Here is a 23,431-nt window from a genome sequence, read left to right as displayed (position 1 = left end):
TGTGTTGTTCTTTGTTTGGGGTTCTCCGAGGGGCGGTTTGCCACACGCAGATTAAGCCTAGTCCTTGTCTAAAAAGCATTCTCAATGGAGAATTTATAGTGAAAGTGCTTTTTAAGTCACTAGGCTTGATCTGTGTCTGGGAAACCGGCCCAGAGACTTTTTAACACGTGGAGTGTATAAATACTCAAAGAAAATGAATGCCTATCTTGGTGGCAATTTTGGGGATTATTTCGGTTGTCCAAGCCTATCCAGCAGTACAATAATCCTTAAAATTAAAGACATTTAAAAATGTTGCGCTTACCAAGTAGTTTAGACACATTCATTTTCGAGAAATGTCTTAGATTTAAATAAAAAGTCAAGAAGTCCTGGATAAGAGCATCTGGTAAATGTATCTCCTTTTTAAACCAATACTACTGTACGCCGAATAGTATACTGCTCTACCGACTAGTAGGCCGTCATTCTAAATAATAATTTGTTCTTAACTGACTTGCCTAGTTAAATAAAGGTTAAATACAAATAAATAATAATAAAAACAATCCAAACCGAGTGAAAGAAGCGCAATCACTGCGCATACGTGATGCTCGTGAACAAACATTTTTCCTCATAAAAGCGGAAGTTTACAGTTGGATTCCCCGACCCTCCTCCATGTCAAGTAATTGAAGAACACCTATCCGAGGTAATCTTTATAAATGTGTACCCAACATGCTATATCAGTGTTTAAGCTACTACCAGGCGTATCGGTAGAGAATGCTAGCCGCTGTGTAGAACGACTACCAGCCAGGGAAGCGTCAAGTCGAGCTAGCTAGGTTGCGTCTATGGCATTTTTTCACGTCCTCCACCTAGTCAGTAGCCACAGCCGATGTATAATCTACAACATGTGAAGGCTATTCCCGTCTCAGTATCTAGCTAACCATAACTATACCAGTGACCGTTGTTGTTTTTGCTCCTATGTTCTGCAAGCAGTGAACTAGCAAGCTTAGACTCATATCTGATACAATAACGATGTTAGATAGCTAGACGTCAGTATGTTTTCTGAATAGCTCGATCGATCACATATCTCCAATGTCCTCTACATATTTAAGACTGTGGCACCATGTCTGATCCGGAATCCCCGGATTCTAGTGATCCGGCTCAGAGAAGCTCCCTGCGAGGTCCAGAGATGGCGTCAGGGAAGCTGGAGGACCGCAGTCAAACACTGGAACTCAGTGTGGCTGTCAAAGATGATGATGGTAATAACGAGGAGGAGGCTGATGAAGAGGATAGCGATGATGTAGACTCTGGTAAGTTCAGGTGTTGAGTCAGTCAATATTGGGCTACAATAAACTCTGCTGTGCTGTGCAGCCTATTCATAGCCTGACTGCCAGTGTGTTTCCCTTATCTTGCCAACTCCTTATGGAGTGTGATTTGACAAGAGGGCAGAAACAGACTGGCAGTCAGGCTAGTTTATTCATAGTGCTGATGGTCTTTCATCATTACTACTGTCTGTTTTCAGTCAGGCTAGTCTATTCATAGTGCTGATGGTCTTTCATCATCACTACTGTCTGTTGTCAGTCAGGCTAGTCTATTCATCACTACTGTCTGTTTTTAGTCAGGCTAGTCTATTCATCACTACTGTCTGTTTTCAGTCAGGCGAGCCTGGGCAACTCCAGTCCTCCAGTTTTTGGTGTCACAGTTTTGTCCCAGCTAACACACCGGACTCCAATAATCATCTAATCATTATCTTCAGTTAAAAATGCAATTAGTTTAAATCAGGTGTGTTTGTTAGGGATGGGGGAAACGTGGGACACCAATCAGGCACCAGAGGACTGGAATTCCCCCGGCCTGGGCTAGTCTATTCATCACTACTGTCTGTTTTCAGTCAGGCTAGTCTATTCATCACTACTGTCTGTTTTCAGTCAGGCTAGCCTATTCATCACTACTGTCTGTTTTCAGTTACTGTCTGTTTTCAGTCAGGCTAGTCTATTCATCACTACTGTCTGGTTTCAGTCAGGCTAGTCTATTCATCACTACTGTCTGTTGTCAGTCAGGCTAGCCTATTCATCACTACTGTCTGTTGTCAGTCAGGCTAGTCTATTCATCACTACTGTCTGTTGTCAGTCAGGCTAGCCTATTCATCACTACTGTCTGTTGTCAGTCAGACTAGTCTATTCATCACTACTGTCTGTTGTCAGTCAGGCTAGCCTATTCATCACTACTGTCTGTTGTCAGTCAGGCTAGTCTATTCATCACTACTGTCTGTTGTCAGTCAGGCTAGTCTATTCATCACTACTGTCTGTTTTCAGTCAGGCTAGTCTATTCATCACTACTGTCTGTTTTCAGTCAGGCTAGTCTATTCATCACTACTGTCTGTTTTCAGTCAGGCTAGTCTATTCATCACTACTGTCTGTTGTCAGGCTAGCCTATTCATCACTACTGTCTGTTGTCAGTCAGGCTAGTCTATTCATCACTACTGTCTGTTGTCAGTCAGGCTAGTCTATTCATCACTACTGTCTGTTTTCAGTCAGGCTAGTCTGTTCATCACTACTGTCTGTTTTCAGTCAGGCTAGTCTATTCATCACTACTGTCTGTTTTCAGTCAGGCTAGTCTATTCATCACTACTGTCTGTTTTCAGTCAGGCTAGTCTATTCATCACTACTGTCTGTTTTCAGTCAGGCTAGTCTATTCATCACTACTGTCTGTTTTCAGTCAGACTAGTCTATTCATCACTACTGTCTGTTTTCAGTCAGGCTAGTCTATTCATCACTACTGTCTGTTTTCAGTCAGGCTAGTCTATTCATCACTACTGTCTGTTGTCAGTCAGGCTAGTCTATTCATCACTACTGTTTGGTTTCAGTCAGGCTAGTCTATTCATCACTACTGTCTGTTTTCAGTTACTGTCTGTTTTCAGTCAGGCTAGTCTATTCATCACTACTGTCTGTTGTCAGTCAGGCTAGTCTATTCATCACTACTGTTTGGTTTCAGTCAGGCTAGTCTATTCATCACTACTGTCTGTTTTCAGTTACTGTCTGTTTTCAGTCAGGCTAGTCTATTCATCACTACTGTCTGTTGTCAGTCAGACTAGTCTATTCATCACTACTGTCTGTTTTCAGTCAGGCTAGTCTATTCATCACTACTGTCTGTTTTCAGTCAGGCTAGTCTATTCATCACTACTGTCTGTTGTCAGTCAGGCTAGTCTATTCATCACTACTGTCTGTTTTCAGTCAGACTAGTCTATTCATCACTACTGTCTGTTTTCAGTCAGGCTAGTCTATTCATCACTACTGTCTGTTGTCAGTCAGGCTAGTCTATTCATCACTACTGTCTGTTGTCAGTCAGGCTAGTCTATTCATCACTACTGTCTGTTGTCAGTCAGGCTAGTCTATTCATCACTACTGTCTGTTTTCAGTTACTGTCTGTTTTCAGTCAGGCTAGTCTATTCATCACTACTGTCTGTTTTCAGTCAGGCTAGTCTATTCATCACTACTGTCTGTTGTCAGTCAGGCTAGTCTATTCATCACTACTGTCTGTTGTCAGTCAGGCTAGTCTATTCATCACTACTGTCTGTTGTCAGTCAGGCTAGTCTATTCATCACTACTGTCTGTTGTCAGTCAGGCTAGTCTATTCATCACTACTGTCTGTTTTCAGTCAGGCTAGTCTATTCATCACTACTGTCTGTTTTCAGTCAGGCTAGTCTATTCATCACTACTGTCTGTTTTCAGTCAGGCTAGTCTATTCATCACTACTGTCTGTTTTCAGTCAGGCTAGTCTATTCATCACTACTGTCTGTTTTCAGTCAGGCTAGTCTATTCATCACTACTGTCTGTTGTCAGTCAGGCTAGTCTATTCATCACTACTGTCTGTTTTCAGTCAGGCTAGTCTATTCATCACTACTGTCTGTTTTCAGTTCCTGTCTGTTTTCAGTCAGGCTAGTCTATTCATCACTACTGTCTGTTGTCAGTCAGGCTAGTCTATTCATCACTACTGTCTGTTGTCAGTCAGGCTAGTCTATTCATCACTACTGTCTGTTTTCAGTCAGGCTAGTCTATTCATCACTACTGTCTGTTTTCAGTCAGGCTAGTCTATTCATCACTACTGTCTGTTTTCAGTCAGGCTAGTCTATTCATCACTACTGTCTGTTTTCAGTCAGGCTAGTCTATTCATCACTACTGTCTGTTTTCAGTCAGGCTAGTCTATTCATCACTACTGTCTGTTGTCAGTCAGGCTAGTCTATTCATCACTACTGTCTGTTGTCAGTCAGACTAGTCTATTCATCACTACTGTCTGTTTTCAGTCAGGCTAGTCTATTCATCACTACTGTCTGTTTTCAGTTCCTGTCTGTTGTCAGTCAGGCTAGTCTATTCATCACTACTGTCTGTTTTCAGTCAGGCTAGTCTATTCATCACTACTGTCTGTTTTCAGTCAGGCTAGTCTATTCATCACTACTGTCTGTTGTCAGTCAGACTAGTCTATTCATCACTACTGTCTGTTTTCAGTCAGACTAGTCTATTCATCACTACTGTCTGGTTTCAGTCAGGCTAGTCTATTCATCACTACTGTCTGTTGTCAGTCAGGCTAGTCTATTCATCACTACTGTCTGTTTTCAGTCAGGCTAGTCTATTCATCACTACTGTCTGTTGTCAGTCAGGCTAGTCTATTCATCACTACTGTCTGTTTTCAGTTCCTGTCTGTTTTCAGTCAGACTAGTCTACTCATCACTACTGTCTGTTGTCAGTCAGGCTAGTCTATTCATCACTACTGTCTGTTTTCAGTCAGGCTAGCCTATTCATCACTACTGTCTGTTTTCAGTCAGGCTAGTCTATTCATCACAACTGTCTGTTTTCAGTTCCTGTCTGTTGTCAGTCAGGCTAGTCTATTCATCACTACTGTCTGTTTTCAGTTCCTGTCTGTTTTCAGTCAGGCTAGTCTATTCATCACTACTGTCTGTTTTCAGTCAGGCTAGTCTATTCATCACTACTGTCTGTTTTCAGTCAGGCTAGTCTATTCATCACTACTGTCTGTTTTCAGTTACTGTCTGTTTTCAGTCAGGCTAGTCTATTCATCACTACTGTCTGTTGTCAGTCAGGCTAGTCTATTCATCACTACTGTCTGTTGTTAGTCAGGCTAGTCTATTCATCACTACTGTCTGTTTTCAGTTCCTGTCTGTTGTCAGTCAGGCGAGCCTATTCATCACTACTGTCTGTTGTCAGTCAGACTAGTCTATTCATCACTACTGTCTGTTGTCAGTCAGGCTAGCCTATTCATCACTACTGTCTATTTTCAGTCAGGCTAGTCTATTCATCACTACTGTCTGTTGTCAGTCAGGCTAGTCTATTCATCACTACTGTCTGTTCATCACTACTGTCTGTTGTCAGTCAGGCTAGTCTATTCATCACTACTGTCTGTTGTCAGTCAGGCTAGTCTATTCATCACTACTGTCTGTTGTCAGTCAGGCTAGTCTATTCATCACTACTGTCTGTTGTCAGTCAGGCTAGTCTATTCATCACTACTGTCTGTTCATCACTACTGTCTGTTGTCAGTCAGGCTAGTCTATTCATCACTACTGTCTGTTTTCAGTTCCTGTCTGTTGTCAGTCAGGCTAGTCTATTCATCACTACTGTCTGTTGTCAGTCAGGCTAGTCTATTCATCACTACTGTCTGTTGTCAGTCAGGCTAGTCTATTCATCACTACTGTCTGTTGTCAGTCAGGCTAGTCTATTCATCACTACTGTCTGTTGTCAGTCAGGCTAGTCTATTCATCACTACTGTCTGTTTTCAGTTCCTGTCTGTTTTCAGTCAGGCTAGTCTATTCATCACTACTGTCTGTTTTCAGTCAGGCTAGTCTATTCATCACTACTGTCTGTTTTCAGTTACTGTCTGTTTTCAGTCAGGCTAGTCTATTCATCACTACTGTCTGTTGTCAGTCAGGCTAGTCTATTCATCACTACTGTCTGTTGTTAGTCAGGCTAGTCTATTCATCACTACTGTCTGTTTTCAGTTCCTGTCTGTTGTCAGTCAGGCGAGCCTATTCATCACTACTGTCTGTTGTCAGTCAGACTAGTCTATTCATCACTACTGTCTGTTGTCAGTCAGGCTAGCCTATTCATCACTACTGTCTATTTTCAGTCAGGCTAGTCTATTCATCACTACTGTCTGTTGTCAGTCAGGCTAGTCTATTCATCACTACTGTCTGTTCATCACTACTGTCTGTTGTCAGTCAGGCTAGTCTATTCATCACTACTGTCTGTTGTCAGTCAGGCTAGTCTATTCATCACTACTGTCTGTTGTCAGTCAGGCTAGTCTATTCATCACTACTGTCTGTTGTCAGTCAGGCTAGTCTATTCATCACTACTGTCTGTTCATCACTACTGTCTGTTGTCAGTCAGGCTAGTCTATTCATCACTACTGTCTGTTTTCAGTTCCTGTCTGTTGTCAGTCAGGCTAGTCTATTCATCACTACTGTCTGTTGTCAGTCAGGCTAGTCTATTCATCACTACTGTCTGTTGTCAGTCAGGCTAGTCTATTCATCACTACTGTCTGTTGTCAGTCAGGCTAGTCTATTCATCACTACTGTCTGTTGTCAGTCAGGCTAGTCTATTCATCACTACTGTCTGTTTTCAGTTCCTGTCTGTTTTCAGTCAGGCTAGTCTATTCATCACTACTGTCTGTTTTCAGTCAGGCTAGTCTATTCATCACTACTGTCTGTTTTCAGTCAGGCTAGTCTATTCATCACTACTGTCTGTTTTCAGTTACTGTCGGTTTTCAGTCAGGCTAGTCTATTCATCACTACTGTCTGTTGTCAGTCAGGCTAGTCTATTCATCACTACTGTCTGTTGTCAGTCAGGCTAGTCTATTCATCACTACTGTCTGTTTTCAGTTCCTGTCTGTTGTCAGTCAGGCGAGCCTATTCATCACTACTGTCTGTTGTCAGTCAGACTAGTCTATTCATCACTACTGTCTGTTGTCAGTCAGACTAGTCTATTCATCACTACTGTCTGTTGTCAGTCAGGCTAGCCTATTCATCACTACTGTCTATTTTCAGTCAGGCTAGTCTATTCATCACTACTGTCTGTTGTCAGTCAGGCTAGTCTATTCATCACTACTGTCTGTTCATCACTACTGTCTGTTGTCAGTCAGGCTAGTCTATTCATCACTACTGTCTGTTGTCAGTCAGGCTAGTCTATTCATCACTACTGTCTGTTGTCAGTCAGGCTAGTCTATTCATCACTACTGTCTGTTGTCAGTCAGGCTAGTCTATTCATCACTACTGTCTGTTCATCACTACTGTCTGTTGTCAGTCAGGCTAGTCTATTCATCACTACTGTCTGTTTTCAGTTCCTGTCTGTTGTCAGTCAGGCTAGTCTATTCATCACTACTGTCTGTTGTCAGTCAGGCTAGTCTATTCATCACTACTGTCTGTTGTCAGTCAGGCTAGTATATTCATCACTACTGTCTGTTTTCAGTTCCTGTCTGTTGTCAGTCAGGCTAGTCTATTCATCACTACTGTCTGTTGTCAGTCAGGCTAGTCTATTCATCACTACTGTCTGTTGTCAGTCAGGCTAGTCTATTCATCACTACTGTCTGTTGTCAGTCAGGCTAGTCTATTCATCACTACTGTCTGTTTTCAGTTCCTGTCTGTTGTCAGTCAGGCGAGCCTATTCATCACTACTGTCTGTTGTCAGTCAGACTAGTCTATTCATCACTACTGTCTGTTGTCAGTCAGACTAGTCTATTCATCACTACTGTCTGTTGTCAGTCAGGCTAGCCTATTCATCACTACTGTCTATTTTCAGTCAGGCTAGTCTATTCATCACTACTGTCTGTTGTCAGTCAGGCTAGTCTATTCATCACTACTGTCTGTTCATCACTACTGTCTGTTGTCAGTCAGGCTAGTCTATTCATCACTACTGTCTGTTGTCAGTCAGGCTAGTCTATTCATCACTACTGTCTGTTGTCAGTCAGGCTAGTCTATTCATCACTACTGTCTGTTGTCAGTCAGGCTAGTCTATTCATCACTACTGTCTGTTCATCACTACTGTCTGTTGTCAGTCAGGCTAGTCTATTCATCACTACTGTCTGTTTTCAGTTCCTGTCTGTTGTCAGTCAGGCTAGTCTATTCATCACTACTGTCTGTTGTCAGTCAGGCTAGTCTATTCATCACTACTGTCTGTTGTCAGTCAGGCTAGTATATTCATCACTACTGTCTGTTTTCAGTTCCTGTCTGTTGTCAGTCAGGCTAGTCTATTCATCACTACTGTCTGTTGTCAGTCAGGCTAGTCTATTCATCACTACTGTCTGTTGTCAGTCAGGCTAGTCTATTCATCACTACTGTCTGTTGTCAGTCAGGCTAGTCTATTCATCATTACTGTCTGTTGTCAGTCAGGCTAGTATATTCATCACTACTGTCTGTTTTCAGTTCCTGTCTGTTGTCAGTCAGGCTAGTCTATTCATCACTACTGTCTGTTGTCAGTCAGGCTAGTCTATTCATCACTACTGTCTATTTTCAGTCAGGCTAGTCTATTCATCACTACTGTCTGTTGTCAGTCAGGCTAGTCTATTCATCACTACTGTCTATTTTCAGTCAGGCTAGTCTATTCATCACTACTGTCTGTTGTCAGTCAGACTAGTCTATTCATCACTACTGTCTGTTTTCAGTCAGGCTAGTCTATTCATCACTACTGTCTGTTTTCAGTCAGGCTAGTCTATTCATCACTACTGTCTGTTTTCAGTTCCTGTCTGTTGTCAGTCAGGCTAGTCTATTCATCACTACTCTCTGTTGTCAGTCAGGCTAGTCTATTCATCACTACTGTCTGGTTTCAGTCAGGCTAGTCTATTCATCACTACTGTCTGTTGTCAGTCAGGCTAGTCTATTCATCACTACTGTCTGTTTTCAGTCAGGCTAGTCTATTCATCACTACTGTCTGTTGTCAGTCAGGCTAGTCTATTCATCACTACTGTCTGTTGTCAGTCAGGCTAGTCTATTCATCACTACTGTCTGTTTTCAGTCAGGCTAGTCTATTCATCACTACTGTCTGTTTTCAGTCAGGCTAGTCCATTCATCACTACTGTCTGTTGTCAGTCAGGCTAGTCTATTCATCACTACTGTCTGTTGCCAGTCAGGCTAGTCTATTCATCACTACTGTCTGTTGTCAGTCAGGCTAGTCTATTCATCACTACTGTCTGTTGTCAGTTACTGTCTGTTTTCAGTCAGGCTAGCCTATTCATCACTACCGTCTATTCATCACTACCGTCTATTCATCACTACTGTCTGTTGTCAGTCAGGCTAGTCTATTCATCACTACTGTCTGGTTTCAGTCAGGCTAGTCTATTCATCACTACTGTCTGTTGTCAGTCAGGCTAGTCTATTCATCACTACTGTCTGTTGCCAGTCAGGCTAGTCTATTCATCACTACTGTCTGTTGCCAGTCAGGCTAGTCTATTCATCACTACTGTCTGTTGTCAGTCAGGCTAGTCTATTCATCACTACTGTCTGTTGTCAGTTACTGTCTGTTTTCAGTCAGGCTAGCCTATTCATCACTACTGTCTGTTTTCAGTCAGGCTAGTCTATTCATCACTACTGTCTGTTGTCAGTCAGGCTAGTCTATTCATCACTACTGTCTGTTTTCAGTTACTGTCTGTTTTCAGTCAGGCTAGCCTATTCATCACTACTGTCTGTTTTCAGTCAGGCTAGTCTATTCATCACTACTGTCTGTTGTCAGTCAGGCTAGCCTATTCATCACTACTGTCTGTTGTCAGTCAGGCTAGTCTATTCATCACTACTGTCTGTTGTCAGTCAGGCTAGTCTATTCATCACTACTGTCTGTTGTCAGTCAGGCTAGTCTATTCATCACTACTGTCTGTTTTCAGTTACTGTCTGTTTTCAGTCAGGCTAGTCTATTCATCACTACTGTCTGTTTTCAGTTACTGTCTGTTTTCAGTCAGGCTAGTCTATTCATCACTACTGTCTGTTGTCAGTTACTGTCTGTTTTCAGTCAGGCTAGCCTATTCATCACTACTGTCTGTTTTCAGTCAGGCTAGTCTATTCATCACTACTGTCTGTTGTCAGTCAGGCTAGTCTATTCATCACTACTGTCTGTTTTCAGTTACTGTCTGTTTTCAGTCAGGCTAGCCTATTCATCACTACTGTCTGTTTTCAGTCAGGCTAGTCTATTCATCACTACTGTCTGTTGTCAGTCAGGCTAGCCTATTCATCACTACTGTCTGTTGTCAGTCAGGCTAGTCTATTCATCACTACTGTCTGTTGTCAGTCAGGCTAGTCTATTCATCACTACTGTCTGTTGTCAGTCAGGCTAGTCTATTCATCACTACTGTCTGTTTTCAGTTACTGTCTGTTTTCAGTCAGGCTAGTCTATTCATCACTACTGTCTGTTTTCAGTTACTGTCTGTTTTCAGTCAGGCTAGTCTATTCATCACTACTGTCTGTTTTCAGTCAGGCTAGTCTATTCATCACTACTGTCTGTTGTCAGTCAGGCTAGTCTATTCATCACTACTGTCTGTTTTCAGTCAGGCTAGTCTATTCATCACTACTGTCTGTTTTCAGTTACTGTCTGTTTTCAGTCAGGCTAGTCTATTCATCACTACTGTCTGTTTTCAGTTACTGTCTGTTTTCAGTCAGGCTAGTCTATTCATCACTACTGTCTGTTTTCAGTCAGGCTAGTCTATTCATCACTACTGTCTGTTTTCAGTCAGGCTAGTCTATTCATCACTACTGTCTGTTGTCTGTCAGGCTAGTCTATTCATCACTACTGTCTGTTGTCAGTCAGGCTAGTCTATTCATCACTACTGTCTGTTGTCAGGCTAGTCTATTCATCACTACTGTCTGTTTTCAGTCAGGCTAGTCTATTCATCACTACTGTCTGTTTTCAGTCAGGCTAGTCTATTCATCACTACTGTCTGTTGTCTTTCAGGCTAGTCTATTCATCACTACTGTCTGTTGTCTGTCAGGCTAGTCTATTCATCACTACTGTCTGTTGTCTGTCAGGCTAGTCTATTCATCACTACTGTCTGTTGTCTGTCAGGCTAGTCTATTCATCACTACTGTCTGTTGTCTGTCAGGCTAGTCTATTCATCACTACTGTCTGTTGTCTGTCAGGCTAGTCTATTCATCACTACTGTCTGTTGTCTGTCAGGCTAGTCTATTCATCACTACTGTCTGTTGTCTGTCAGGCTAGTCTATTCATCACTACTGTCTGTTGTCTGTCAGGCTAGTCTATTCATCACTACTGTCTGTTGTCTGTCAGGCTAGTCTATTCATCACTACTGTCTGTTGTCTGTCAGGCTAGTCTATTCATCACTACTGTCTGTTGTCAGTCAGGCTAGTCTATTCATCACTACTGTCTGGTTTCAGTCAGACTAGTCTATTCATCACTACTGTCTGTTGTCAGTCAGGCTAGTCTATTCATCACTACTGTCTGGTTTCAGTCAGGCTAGTCTATTCATCATTACTGTCTGGTTTCAGTCAGGCTAGTCTATTCATCACTACTGTCTGGTTTCAGTCAGGCTAGTCTATTCATCACTACTGTCTGTTGTCAGTCAGGCTAGTCTATTCATCACTACTGTCTGTTGTCAGTCAGGCTAGTCTATTCATCACTACTGTCTGTTTTCAGTCAGACTAGTCTATTCATCACTACTGTCTGTTGTCAGTCAGACTAGTCTATTCATCACTACTGTCTGTTGTCAGTCAGGCTAGTCTATTCATCACTACTGTCTGGTTTCAGTCAGGCTAGTCTATTCATCATTACTGTCTGGTTTCAGTCAGGCTAGTCTATTCATCACTACTGTCTGGTTTCAGTCAGGCTAGTCTATTCATCACTACTGTCTGTTGTCAGTCAGGCTAGTCTATTCATCAATACTGTCTGTTGTCAGTCAGGCTAGTCTATTCATCACTACTGTCTGTTTTCAATCAGGCTAGTCTATTCATCACTACTGTCTGTTGTCAGTCAGGCTAGTCTATTCATCACTACTGTCTGTTGTCAGTCAGGCTAGTCTATTCATGACTACTGTCTGTTGTCAGTCAGGCTAGTCTACTCATCACTACTGTCTGTTGTCAGTCAGACTAGTCTATTCATCACTACTGTCTGTTTTCAATCAGGCTAGTCTATTCATCACTACTGTCTGTTTTCAGTCAGGCTAGTCTATTCATCACTACTGTCTGTTGTCAGTCAGGCTAGTCTATTCATCACTACTGTCTGTTGTCAGTCAGGCTAGTCTATTCATCACTACTGTCTGTTTTCAATCAGGCTAGTCTATTCATCACTACTGTCTGTTGTCAGTCAGGCTAGTCTATTCATCACTACTGTCTGTTGTCAGTCAGGCTAGTCTATTCATCACTACTGTCTGTTGTCAGTCAGGCTAGTCTATTCATCACTACTGTCTGTTGTCAGTCAGGCTAGTCTATTCATCACTACTGTCTGTTGTCAGTCAGGCTAGTCTATTCATCACTACTGTCTGTTGTCAGTCAGGCTAGTCTATTCATCACTACTGTCTGTTGTCAGTCAGGCTAGTCTATTCATCACTACTGTCTGTTGTCAGTCAGGCTAGTCTATTCATCACTACTGTCTGTTGTCAGTCAGGCTATTCTATTCATGACTACTGTCTGTTGTCAGTCAGGCTCGTCTATTCATCACTACTGTCTGTTGTCAGTCAGACTAGTCTATTCATCACTACTGTCTGTTTTCAGTACTGTATCTTGTGTTCTCCACCAGGGCATAACGTTGTGAAAGTGGACATGGACGAGGAGGAAGGAGAAGCAGTGAAGTCGGGTGAGTAGTACAGTAGCTAGTTAGAATGGGTGGGATAGAGTCCTCTGGGTAGTAGCAGGACAGTAGCTAGCTGGAATGTGGTGGGAGAGAGTCCTCTGGGTAGTAGCAGGACAGTAGCTAGCTGGAATGGGTGAGGAGAGAGTCCTCTGGGTAGTAACAGGACAGTAGCTAGCTAGAATGGGTGGGGAGAGAGTCCTCTGGGCAGTAGCAGGACAGTAGCTAGTTAGAATGGGTGGGAGAGAGTCCTCTGGGTAGTAGCAGGACAGTAGCTAGTTAGAATGGGTGGGAGAGAGTCCTCTGGGTAGTAGCAGGACATTAGCTAGCTAGAATGGGGTGGGAGAGAGTCCTCTGGGTAGTAGCAGGACAGTAGCTAGCTGGAATGGGTGAGGATTGAGTCCTCTGGGTAGTAGCAGGACAGTAGCTAGCTGGAATGGGGTGGGAGAGAGTCCTCTGGGTAGTAGCAGGACAGTAGCTAGCTGGAATGGGGTGGGAGAGTCCTCTGGGTAGTAGCAGGACAGTAGCTAGCTGGAATGGGGTGGGAGAGAGTCCTCTGGGTAGTAGCAGGACAGTAGCTAGCTAGAATGGGGTGGGGGAGAGTCCTCTGGGTAGTAGCAGGACAGTAGCTAGCTGGAATGGGGTGGGAGAGAGTCCTCTGGGTAGTAGCAGGACAGTAGCTAGCTGGAATGGGGTGGGAGAGAGTCCTCTGGGTAGTAGCAGGACAGTAGCTAGCTGGAATGGGGTGGGAGAGAGTCCTCTGGGTAGTAGCAGGACAGTAGCTAGCTGGAATGGGGTGGGAGAGAGTCCTCTGGGTAGTAGCAGGACAGTAGCTAGCTGGAATGGGGTGGGAGAGAGTCCTCTGGGTAGTAGCAGGACAGTAGCTAGCTGGAATGGGGTGGGAGAGAGTCCTCTGGGCGCCTAACCTTTTGCACTCATTATTGTACACTCCTGGTTACCCATGTCTATATCAAACACTGATTGACAGAAATAATAAACATCAGCAGACACTCAGGCCCCTGGTTACCTGGTTGCCTGGTTACCTGTGCTGGACTGTTGTAGAGGTTCTGATGGATATTACCTGTTCTATTCATGTGATTTTGTATTTTAACAGGGCTTGCTATTGTTAAAAGAGATGCAGAGGAGGAGGGAGGTGGCGGGGATGAGACCAACTCAGGTAATCACAGACCACAATAACCATTCATGGGGATGATAAAAGCTTTGGTTGTATCCACTTTGATAGTTTACAGTGTTACGTAGGAGAACATTGATCATAAGAGATACATACTGTCTCCTACAGTATTTAACCTGTAGTGTTGTCACGGAAACAGGAGGCGGCGCCAACTCGGACATAGACAGTTTAGATGGGGAGAATGAACAGAGTTCGAACGCTCAGAGTGCAGTGAAGAAACCACACCCCTGCTCCCAGTGTGGCAAGACCTTCTTCACCGTGGGGAGCCTGAAGAGGCACACGCAGACCCACAGTGGCGAGAAACGCCATCAGTGCTCCGTCTGCGGGAAATGTTTCTCACGCTCAGACGACATGAAGAGACACCTCACCATCCACACAGGTTATTGTGAACAATGATTATTATTACATTTCAGTATTTGGCATAGACTATTACAAGATAGAATATAGCTGTAAACAGCCATGGTGGTGCTCAAGCCTTATTGCACCACAGCGCCAACTTCAGGACAACTTGGATGAGCTACTTCTGTATGCCTGCCATAACATAATATCACAACTCAACATTCACCAGATCATGCCTGCCAATTATCACAACTCAACATCCACCTGACCATGCCTGCCATTTATCACAACTCAACATCCACCAGACCGTGCCTGCCAATTATCACAACTCAACATCCACCAGACCATGCCTGCCATAACATCACAACTCAACATCCACCTGACCATGCCTGCTATAACATAACATCACAACTCAACATTCACCAGATCATGCCTGCCAATTATCACAACTCAACATCCACCAGACCGTGCCTGCCATAACATCACAACATCCACCAGACCATCCCTGCCATAACATCACAACTCAACATCCACCTGACCATGCCTGCCATAACATCACAACGCAACATCCACCAGACCATGTCTGCCATAACATCACAACTCAACATCCAGCAGACCATTCAGTATGCTTCTGATGGATTTGGGACCATTTTTAGTGACGTCGACTACTTCTCTAAGTAGAAGTGCTGTGAAGTGTAGAGGTCTGCTAATGTAAATGCTAAATAAATCCGTATCCACAAAAGAGAGAGGGTCAATCACATTTTAACAGTTGTATGTATTATTATTATAGTAAGAGATGTGTGGTACATGCTTACCTATCTATTGGGGGGCTGAATAAAACAATATGTCTAGCAATGGGAAATACCACTTAAATGTATTATTTTAGATTACATGTTCGAATCGATATATGGATGCTCTTGATCGACTTATTAGTACCTCTAACTCATCCCTAGGAGAGAGGGTGGGCCACGTCTGTCACCAGTGTGGGAGGACTTTCACCAGTGTGGGAGGGCTGAAGAAACACCAGATGACCCACACAGGTGTAGTGCTCCTTCCAGGTGTATAGAGGATGATGTCATGCGATGCTGTTGATGAGGGGAGGGGGGGGGGGGGGGGGGCAGGTAGCCTAGTGGTAGCCTAAATACATGATTTTAATGATATATTTTAACTGATATTGATATTATAATTGCTTACGAAAGTTATCAGTGTCTCTAAACTCTCTTTTGAGTGGGCCTCAATGTGGTTTTTAAATCTGTTTGTGACGTTGAAACGTTCTGTCCGTCTATCAGGAGAGAAGCCGTTCCAGTGTTCAGAGTGTGGGAAAGGCTTCACTGCGCAGGGTAACCTCAAGATCCACCAGCGCATCCACACAGGTCAATTATATATTTAATATATGCCGTTTTACCTCTCAGGTTTATCTCTCTCAGGAAGACACTAAACGTTTTGTACCGGCTTTTAACTGAAAATGTATTTATGTTCATCTTGTATATATGACTTCCATATCATTGGTATGTGTTCTGTGTAGAGTTCTCATTCTCAGCCCGAACGCGACGGTTTCAGGCTTGCCGTGCTGTGTTAAGGGGGGGGGGGGAACTATGGAAGTCTGCCCACCTTTTCAGCCCACTACGTTTCTCTCTCTGTCGCCGCAGCTGACAGGATTCCAGTATTGGCTGGGCCAGAGAAATGATGGCCATGATGAAACTTTATTTATTTTTTCGGGATGATTTGAAATGTTTCAAATCGCGATAGGAATAGGGCTTGAGTGCCCTCGGGAGAATGATCATCCGCGAGACCGCGACAGGCAGAGCATCTCAGTATCAGGAGAAGCCCTTATTCCAGTGGTATCTGTTAATGCCGATACATCCAAAACACACCCTGTGACTGCCCTGCTAATGTGCCTCGCTGAACCTTGTAAACTATCTAAAGTCGACCCATAACTGATCCAATTGTTTACTAATCAAACATGCGTTCCAAACACTGGGCTTTTATTCAAATAGATGTTTGGCAGAAAAATCTAGTTATTTATTTGTTTAATTATTCAAGGCTCCCTTTTGTTATTTAATTTGAAAATAAAATGCTTGATTGCTGTGCAATGACATGAATGAATTATTGATTGTATTTAAGTTACGTTAAGACAGATAAAACAGGACGTACTCTCACAGCTCCATGGTGGATAGATTATACATATAAACCAGTCTAAATGGGTGAGAAATTAACCAATTTAATCCATCTACCCATAATGACAAAGTGAAAACATGTTTTTGAAAATGTATTAAATGAAATGCAGAAATATCTCATTTACATAAGTATTCACACTCCTGAGTCAATACATGTTAGAATCACCTTTGGTGGCGATTACAGCTGTGAGTCTTTCTGGGTATGTCTCCAAGAGCTTTGCACACCTGGATTGTACAATATTTGCACATTATTATTTTTTTTATTCTTCAAGCTCTGTCAAGTTTGTTGATCATTGCTAGACAGCTATTTTTCAAGTTTTCAAGACAATTTAAGTCAAAACTTTAACTGTGTTTTTAGGTTATTGTCCTGCTGAAAGGTGAATTCGTCTCCCAGTGTCTGTTGGAAAGCAGACTGAACCAGGTTGCGGTCAATGTCATATCCAACCGGTATAACGGTTGGATATGACATTGGGAGTTTCAGTATAAGCAAGTATTTGATACATGCCTTCAGTTGCATTAGCTTATTTTATTGCATTTAAAAAAAAATTTTTTTACATGAAGTTGATTATTACTAAGCGCAGAGAGAATCTCCCCTATCTGTTTCTTCGTCTCCTCACTCCGCTGCCGCCCGCTCCTGCAGCGTTGTTCTCAACACCAGTTTAAATCAATATAAACTTTATAAAAAAATGAAGTTATTCTATTCACAGGGGAGAAACCGTACCAGTGCTCCCAGTGTCAGAAAAGCTTCTCCCGGCTGGCCCACTATAAAGACCACCAGCAGACTCACCGGGAGGAGAAACCGTACAACTGCAATGACTGTGGGAAAAGCTTCTCCTACTTCAAGGTTCGTTGTTGTTTTACTGTCTTAATTTATTTATTTACTCCTCGTCTGCTGTTTTGTTTTATCTTTCTCACGGTTTATTGATTTATGTATGGGAAGCACTTTGCACTGCATTTTGTTGTAAGTAATGATCTAAATAAATTATTGATTTGATACAAGTCACTCAAGTGCCACCAGATGATCCACAAAGGGGAGAACCTCCACCACTGCTCCGTATGCGGTAAAGGGTTCGCCATCCGAGGCAACCTGAAGACCCATCTGCAGACACACACCAAGGAGAAACCACACCAATGCTCAGAGTGCGGGAAACGGTTCTCCCGAGCCCACGACCTGAAAAAGCACAAGCTGCTCCACACGGGGCAGAAGACCTACCACATTTGCCAGTGTGGCAAGGTGCGTGTCAATTAAAGTTACATTATGTAGCTTTGTGTAGGAACCAACAGTTTTCAGATAGAAATGCGAGTTATAGATTTGCCATTCTCTTTGAAAGCAAGTCTTATAAGTGGTAGATCCGTCATATGTGCGATATTTCTATGCTTCCCCTCATTCATTTTTGTTTTTGTGTCTTTGTTTATCTGTCTCCAATCTAAGAGCTTCACGGAGCTGGGGAACCTGCGAACCCACCAGAGAACTCACACCGGAGAGAAACCATTCTGCTGTTCTTTCTGCGGCCGAACCTTCTTGCGTGCTGGAGACCTGAAGAGCCACCAGCGGACACACACCGGAGAGAAACCATTCATCTGCGTCATTTGTGGGACCAGTTTTGCCCAATCTGGCAACCTGAAAGTGCATCAGATCACACACACTAAAGAGAGGCCGTACCCTTGTACTGTCTGTGATAAGGGGTTCACCACACCGGGGAGTCTGAAGCTACATATGAGGACACACACAGGGGAGCGGCCGTTCCTGTGTAGCGCGTGTGGGAAAGGGTTCACGGCGTCAGGGCAGCTGAAGAGGCACCAAGAGTGTCACATGAGAGACACTGTCCAATCATCTCCTAGTGAAGACACGGGGGTGGCGGTGGCTTCAAAATAAAAGTCCTCTCTAAGCGGACTACAAAATAAGAGTACTGGAAACGTGCCATTGCGTGTCTGAACTGTGATCATGATGGGAGGTTTTACTGCTTCATGATGTCACTATGGGCTCTGGTCAAATGGGACACCATTCACTGTGGGCTCTGGTCAAATGAGACACCATTCACTGTGGGCTCTGGTCAAATGGGACACCATTCACTATGGGCTCTGGTCAAACGGGACACCATTCACTGTGGGCTCTGGTCAAACGGGACACCATTCACTGTGGGCTCTGGTCAAACGGGACACCATTCACTGTGGGCTCTGGTCAAATGAGACACCATTTACTGTGGGCTCTGGTCAAATGAGACACCATTCACTGTGGGCTCTGGTCAAACGGGACACCATTCACTGTGGGCTCTGGTCAAATGGGACACCATTCACTGTGGGCTCTGGTCAAATGGGACACCATTCACTATGGGCTCTGGTCAAATGGGACACCATTCACTGTGGGCTCTGGTCAAACGGGACACCATTCACTGTGGGCTCTGGTCAAACGAGACACCATTCACTATGGGCTCTGGTCAATTGGACTGCACTATAAAGGTAGTAGGGTACCATTCAGGACCTACACTATTTCTCCCTTTTGCAGAACGTCAGTTGTTTACTCTATGAGTTTTTAAAGTGTCCGAGAATGTGATGTTTGATCCCAAAAATTGTATTTAGAGTCCTGAATGACACCCAATTTAGTGCACTACATTTGACCAGGGCCCATAGGGTTCTGGCTAAAAGTAGTACACTATAATAGGGAATAGGGTGCCATTTGGGACCCTATATGAATATGAAGGTAGTGGTGGTATTAATGGTAAAATATCTGTCATGTCATCCATGTCATCTACCCATTAGAATGTACACGATCTGATATTGATCATATAATATGATTCCCAAATGGCACCCCTATTCCCTATATAGTGCACTGTTGATCAGAGCCTAAAGTAGTGCACTATATAGGGAATAGGGTGCCATTAGGTTCGCAAAACAGAGTGTATACTATACTACAGTACTAATGAACACATTCTCTGGTAAACACAGTTTACTGATTTGTCTCTTTATTATCTGAGTATTGATCTGATTTTAATAAATAACACTAAAGTATTCTACTAATGCGTTTCATCCTGTGAAAACTTAGTTTGAAAAAATTAAGTTCCCCTGTCGTCCTTTAGGTGGTGCTATTGAGTCACATTCACAATGCAGCCAGTAGTTTCCCCTATCGTCCTGTAGGTGGTGCTATTGAGTCACATTCACAATGCAGCCAGTAGTTTCCCCTATCATCCTTTAGGTGGTGCTATTGAGTCACATTCACAATGCAGCCAGTAGTTTCCCCTATCGTCCTGTAGGTGGTGCTATTGAGTCACATTCACAATGCAGCCAGTAGTTTCCCCTATCGTCCTGTAGGTGGTGCTATTGAGTCACATTCACAATGCAGCCAGTGAAGTTTTGTGTTTTTAGCCCATAGCGCTCTGTAGTGCACTGTATAGGGAATAGTGTGCCATTTGTTATGTGGGCTTAGTGTGAAACTAAAGGGACTACGGTGGTTTCCTACTGATAAGGAACTCTTCCTCAGAATAAACATGTATTACCCCCTAAAAAACAGGTGGTTTATAACAAAGAATGGACCAAATTAGTCATACCAAAGACTGTAAACAAAATGGGCAGTGTTGGGGAACTACATGTAATTTAACTACACTGAACAAAAATATAAATGCATCAATTTCAAAGAATTTACTAAGTTACAGTTCATATAAGAAAATCAGCGTACACTGCTCCCGGCCCGCCACAGGAGTCGCTAGTGCATGATGGGACAAGAACATCCCTGCCGGCCAAACCCTCCCCTAACCTGGACGACGCTGAGCCAATTGTGCGCCGCGCCATGTGTCTCCCGGTCGCGGCCGGCTGCAACAGAGCCTGGACTCGAACCTAGAATCTATGGCACAGCTAGCACTGCAATGCAGTGCCTTAGACCACTGCGCCACTCGGGAGGCCCCTTCACTGGTGTTGCAGAATGTATACTGCAGTATGGCTCTGCACTGTTTAATCACTGTGTGTGTGTGTGTGTGTGTGTCTTTCCATTCCTCCACAGAGCTTCCAGACTGTGTGTCCATCAGCTATTGGCTGCAGCCTCCACCCTCTGGTCTAATGGTTGAGAGGGATCAGGACCAGCTACAGTGTGGTGACCATTGTACTACTCCCATTGACAGCCTCACAGTGACCTTCTACAGGCTCCAAGAGTGTTGAACAGACAACTATACTTTTAACAGCCATTTAATTTAGGGGGATGGGGGTGACAGCTTTTTCTGAGGACTTGTTCCCTAGTCTTGGTGATGATTTGATTGTGACTGACTGGAATATCAAAGCTTCGTGCTTCACAGAGGGAGGCCAGTGTCAGAGACAGCTGGACATGACAGTTTATAGTGATGGCAGCTGTTTCTGGAGGACTTCTTCCTTAGTAGTGCTGATGATGAGGCCAAGTTCCGGTGTTCTGGAGTTCTGGAGGTCCGGTGTTCTGGAGTTCCGGTGTTCTGGTGTTCTGGAGGTCCGGTGATCTGGTGTTCAACATCAATCAAAACAAAGTTATTATGCATTGAAACCACTTCACACTCAAACATTACACTGTTTGGTTTCTGGCCCCTCAAAGATAATATTTGTTTATGATCAGCTTATAGGCTACTTCCCTAAGTCAAATTCAGCATGGGTCTCCAATACTTCTACATTGTTAGAGTATTGGTACAAAGCAACAAAACCGCTCTGAGCCTGCCTGATTAGATATAGTCGACATGGTAACTTTTCAGCTCGCTCGCTAGCTAGAAGACGTGGTAAACAATGAAATGAACACATCAGTCCAATCAAAGTAAACGGAGAAAATACATCAATGTATCAGTGGCTGATGACCTCGAGGCTTATTGGACGGGCACTGCCAATGTAACTATGGCAACACCCAAGGGTGCGGAAGTTGCCTGTTTTTGTTTGCGAACTGATATGATCTAATCAACTTCCTGCCCTGCAGATTCACTTCCTCTGTTTAGCTCACCGGAAACCGGACAAACATGCCCGTTACCATGGAGACACGTGAACTTAATTGATCAGGGAATATGAGAATATATCAATAGAATGTGCTTTTCAGGGGTTTCAGAGTGAGAAACACCAATGATACTTTCATTCTGGTTCTGTTTGATTAAAGTGACACCTCTAACCTTAACAACACTTGATTATAGACTACTGTCCTTATTTGTCTCTTTCTCTCTCTCTGTTATCTATCTCTCAGAGAGATTGGGCACCAGTGTCAATGATAGAATTATGTATGTGACAATGCAGATGTTGGTTGACTGGTTGATATATCGGCCCTCCTGCCTATACCCTCTTACTCTCCACCCCTGCCCTCTATCCTCTCCTATTGTCCCATACAATAATCTATACTCTTATTTATTTTGGGGGCACGTGCACTGCAGTTCTCCCTCGAGTTTGTGACCTCGACTATGACTACCACTGCTGTAGATATAAGAAGACTCAGAGAGAGAGAGAGAGAGGGGAGACAGAGAGAGGAGACGGAGAGAGAGAGAGGGGAGCCAGAGAGAGGAGACAGAGAGAGAGGAGACAGAGGGGTCGGTGGGGTGTTTTCCAGTAAAGAATACTTTCTCTTTCAACGGTCTTCTGAAAAGCGGAAGTGCGAGCACATTTCATCTTCAACTCGTCTAACAGAATAGCGGAATACTTCACCGAGGGACGTTCCTTGATAGTTAGATGGAAAATGGAGATTGTAATTGGTCTACTTCTTTCTTCATTGTCTCTGTATTGTGACTTCACCGGTAAGTTACACTTCTGTCTAATTCCACAACTTTGTGACAAGTGCGGAATTAAGTTGAGTTTAATAGTTGAGGTATTTTTCTGTTTTGTTACCTTAAATAAATGTTACTACCGTCCATTTGATTTCAAGTATTTTAGATAACTAATGACTGGCAGTGAATGGTTGAATTCTTTAGGAATATATCCCCCCTCCCTCCATTGCTCAATGACGTACTAAATTCCATGTGTGTGTAGGTGTTAGTGGTGCGCAGGTCAGCTGTTTGTTCACCCGCTCGGAATTACTAATAACCCCTCCACAACAAGAAGCATAGATGTGATAAAGTGAAAATCTAAGGGCCGCACCCAACCCCAACCGCAAATATAGAAAATACGCAATGGGCTACAGTCAAAGAGGGCGGAACGATTTATTTGACAGGGGGACAGGGGTCATTATATGTTGATTTTTTTTGACAGGGGTCATTATATGTTGACCTAGAATACTAAATAAACCCTTGATCAACATAATAATGTAATAGATCGATAGAATGAACGCTTCAATCTAGTTGACGTCTGTAAAGTTTTCTCTGTCATCTTTTGCAGAGCAAAGACGTTTAGGGACCGGGGAGAAAATACAATGACGCAAAAAAAACAGGAAAGATTTTCTGTGCAAAATGACCAAATGACATCAATTTGACCGGTTGTAAGGAAAAAGAAAGCTGTGAAAATGACCCAATGTGTTTCTAATAAGATTGCAGTTCGGCTTTGATGCATATTTTATGTGGTTGAAATACTATCAGGTTTTATGATGAAGATAGCACCTCTCCAGATGGTATATAACTGAGCATTGTATTCTCTCAAGATGCAGAACTAAAGAAATCAGATTTCTCCACTCCTGTTCCCAAGTCCACATTTTGTCTACATTTGGTGTATCATTTTACTGCAAGAAATGCTTAGTTCTGCAAAAGTTAATATTATGGCTAAGTGAGAAGTTATAGACCTACCAACAGATTTCCATTTCCATTGAATACATCTGAACAGAAGGCTACAGTTCCCTTGACGTGCCATAGCCCTATTTGAAGTCCCGTCTTGTGACTGTCGAATTTATATATTACCTCACAATCATCACACTCTTTTACCACTTCTTTTCCAAACGTTACTTTTCTGGACGTCCTTTCTATTTCATTTTCAACTTGCCCTTCGCAGCATTTTGTCTTATTGAATTCAACGTTGACAATGTCCTTTTTGCCCTCCGTGGATTGACGTTAACTTTTGCTGCC

The 23,431-nt window shown here is 43.2% G+C and overlaps 2 protein-coding genes across 4 annotated transcripts in view; both read left to right on the top strand.

Annotated features, from left to right (window-relative positions):
• The first annotated feature begins 88 nt into the window (after positions 1-88).
• LOC129839697 (zinc finger protein 436-like) lies at positions 89-19,474 on the top strand. 2 transcript variants are annotated; one of them, XM_055907274.1, is made up of 10 exons: positions 89-676; positions 1,123-1,280; positions 12,702-12,758; positions 13,867-13,929; positions 14,084-14,323; positions 15,237-15,323; positions 15,573-15,656; positions 17,168-17,304; positions 17,461-17,694; positions 17,893-19,474. In XM_055907274.1, the coding sequence occupies exons 2-10, from the start codon at positions 1,160-1,162 to the stop codon at positions 18,334-18,336; spliced, it is 1,467 nt and encodes a 488-aa protein (XP_055763249.1). In that variant the 5' UTR covers positions 89-676; positions 1,123-1,159; the 3' UTR covers positions 18,337-19,474. The 2 variants fall into 2 exon arrangements, with proteins under 2 accessions (XP_055763249.1, XP_055763248.1); XM_055907273.1 differs by having other exon boundaries at positions 1,083-1,280.
• Positions 19,475-21,930: 2,456 nt separating this feature from the next.
• Positions 21,931-23,431, top strand: part of LOC129840017 (cell adhesion molecule 3-like) — a 66,780-nt gene continuing 65,279 nt past the window's right edge. The window contains exon 1 of one of the 2 annotated variants that reach the window (XM_055907811.1): positions 21,931-22,177. In XM_055907811.1, the coding sequence (XP_055763786.1) occupies positions 22,120-22,177 (58 nt within the window). In that variant the 5' untranslated portion in view covers positions 21,931-22,119. The remainder of the gene's footprint in view (positions 22,178-23,431) is intronic. The other variant, XM_055907814.1, reaches the window with a different exon arrangement.

The sequence above is a fragment of the Salvelinus fontinalis genome, chromosome 40, assembly GCF_029448725.1.
Source record: "Salvelinus fontinalis isolate EN_2023a chromosome 40, ASM2944872v1, whole genome shotgun sequence".
NCBI classification, from domain to species: domain Eukaryota; kingdom Metazoa; phylum Chordata; class Actinopteri; order Salmoniformes; family Salmonidae; genus Salvelinus; species Salvelinus fontinalis.
Note: the sequence above shows the minus strand (reverse complement) of the source record. Positions and strands in the feature narration are given on the sequence as shown.

Coding starts and splice junctions, on each gene's coding strand:
- LOC129839697 (XM_055907273.1), top strand. CDS start 1,094: ATGTCTGATCCGGAATCCCCGGATTCTAGTGATCCGGCTCAGAGAAGC. Junction 12,759..13,866: donor AGGAGAAGCAGTGAAGTCGG/GTGAGTAGTACA, acceptor GTATTTTAACAG/GGCTTGCTATTGTTAAAAGA. Junction 15,324..15,572: donor ACACCAGATGACCCACACAG/GTGTAGTGCTCC, acceptor TCCGTCTATCAG/GAGAGAAGCCGTTCCAGTGT.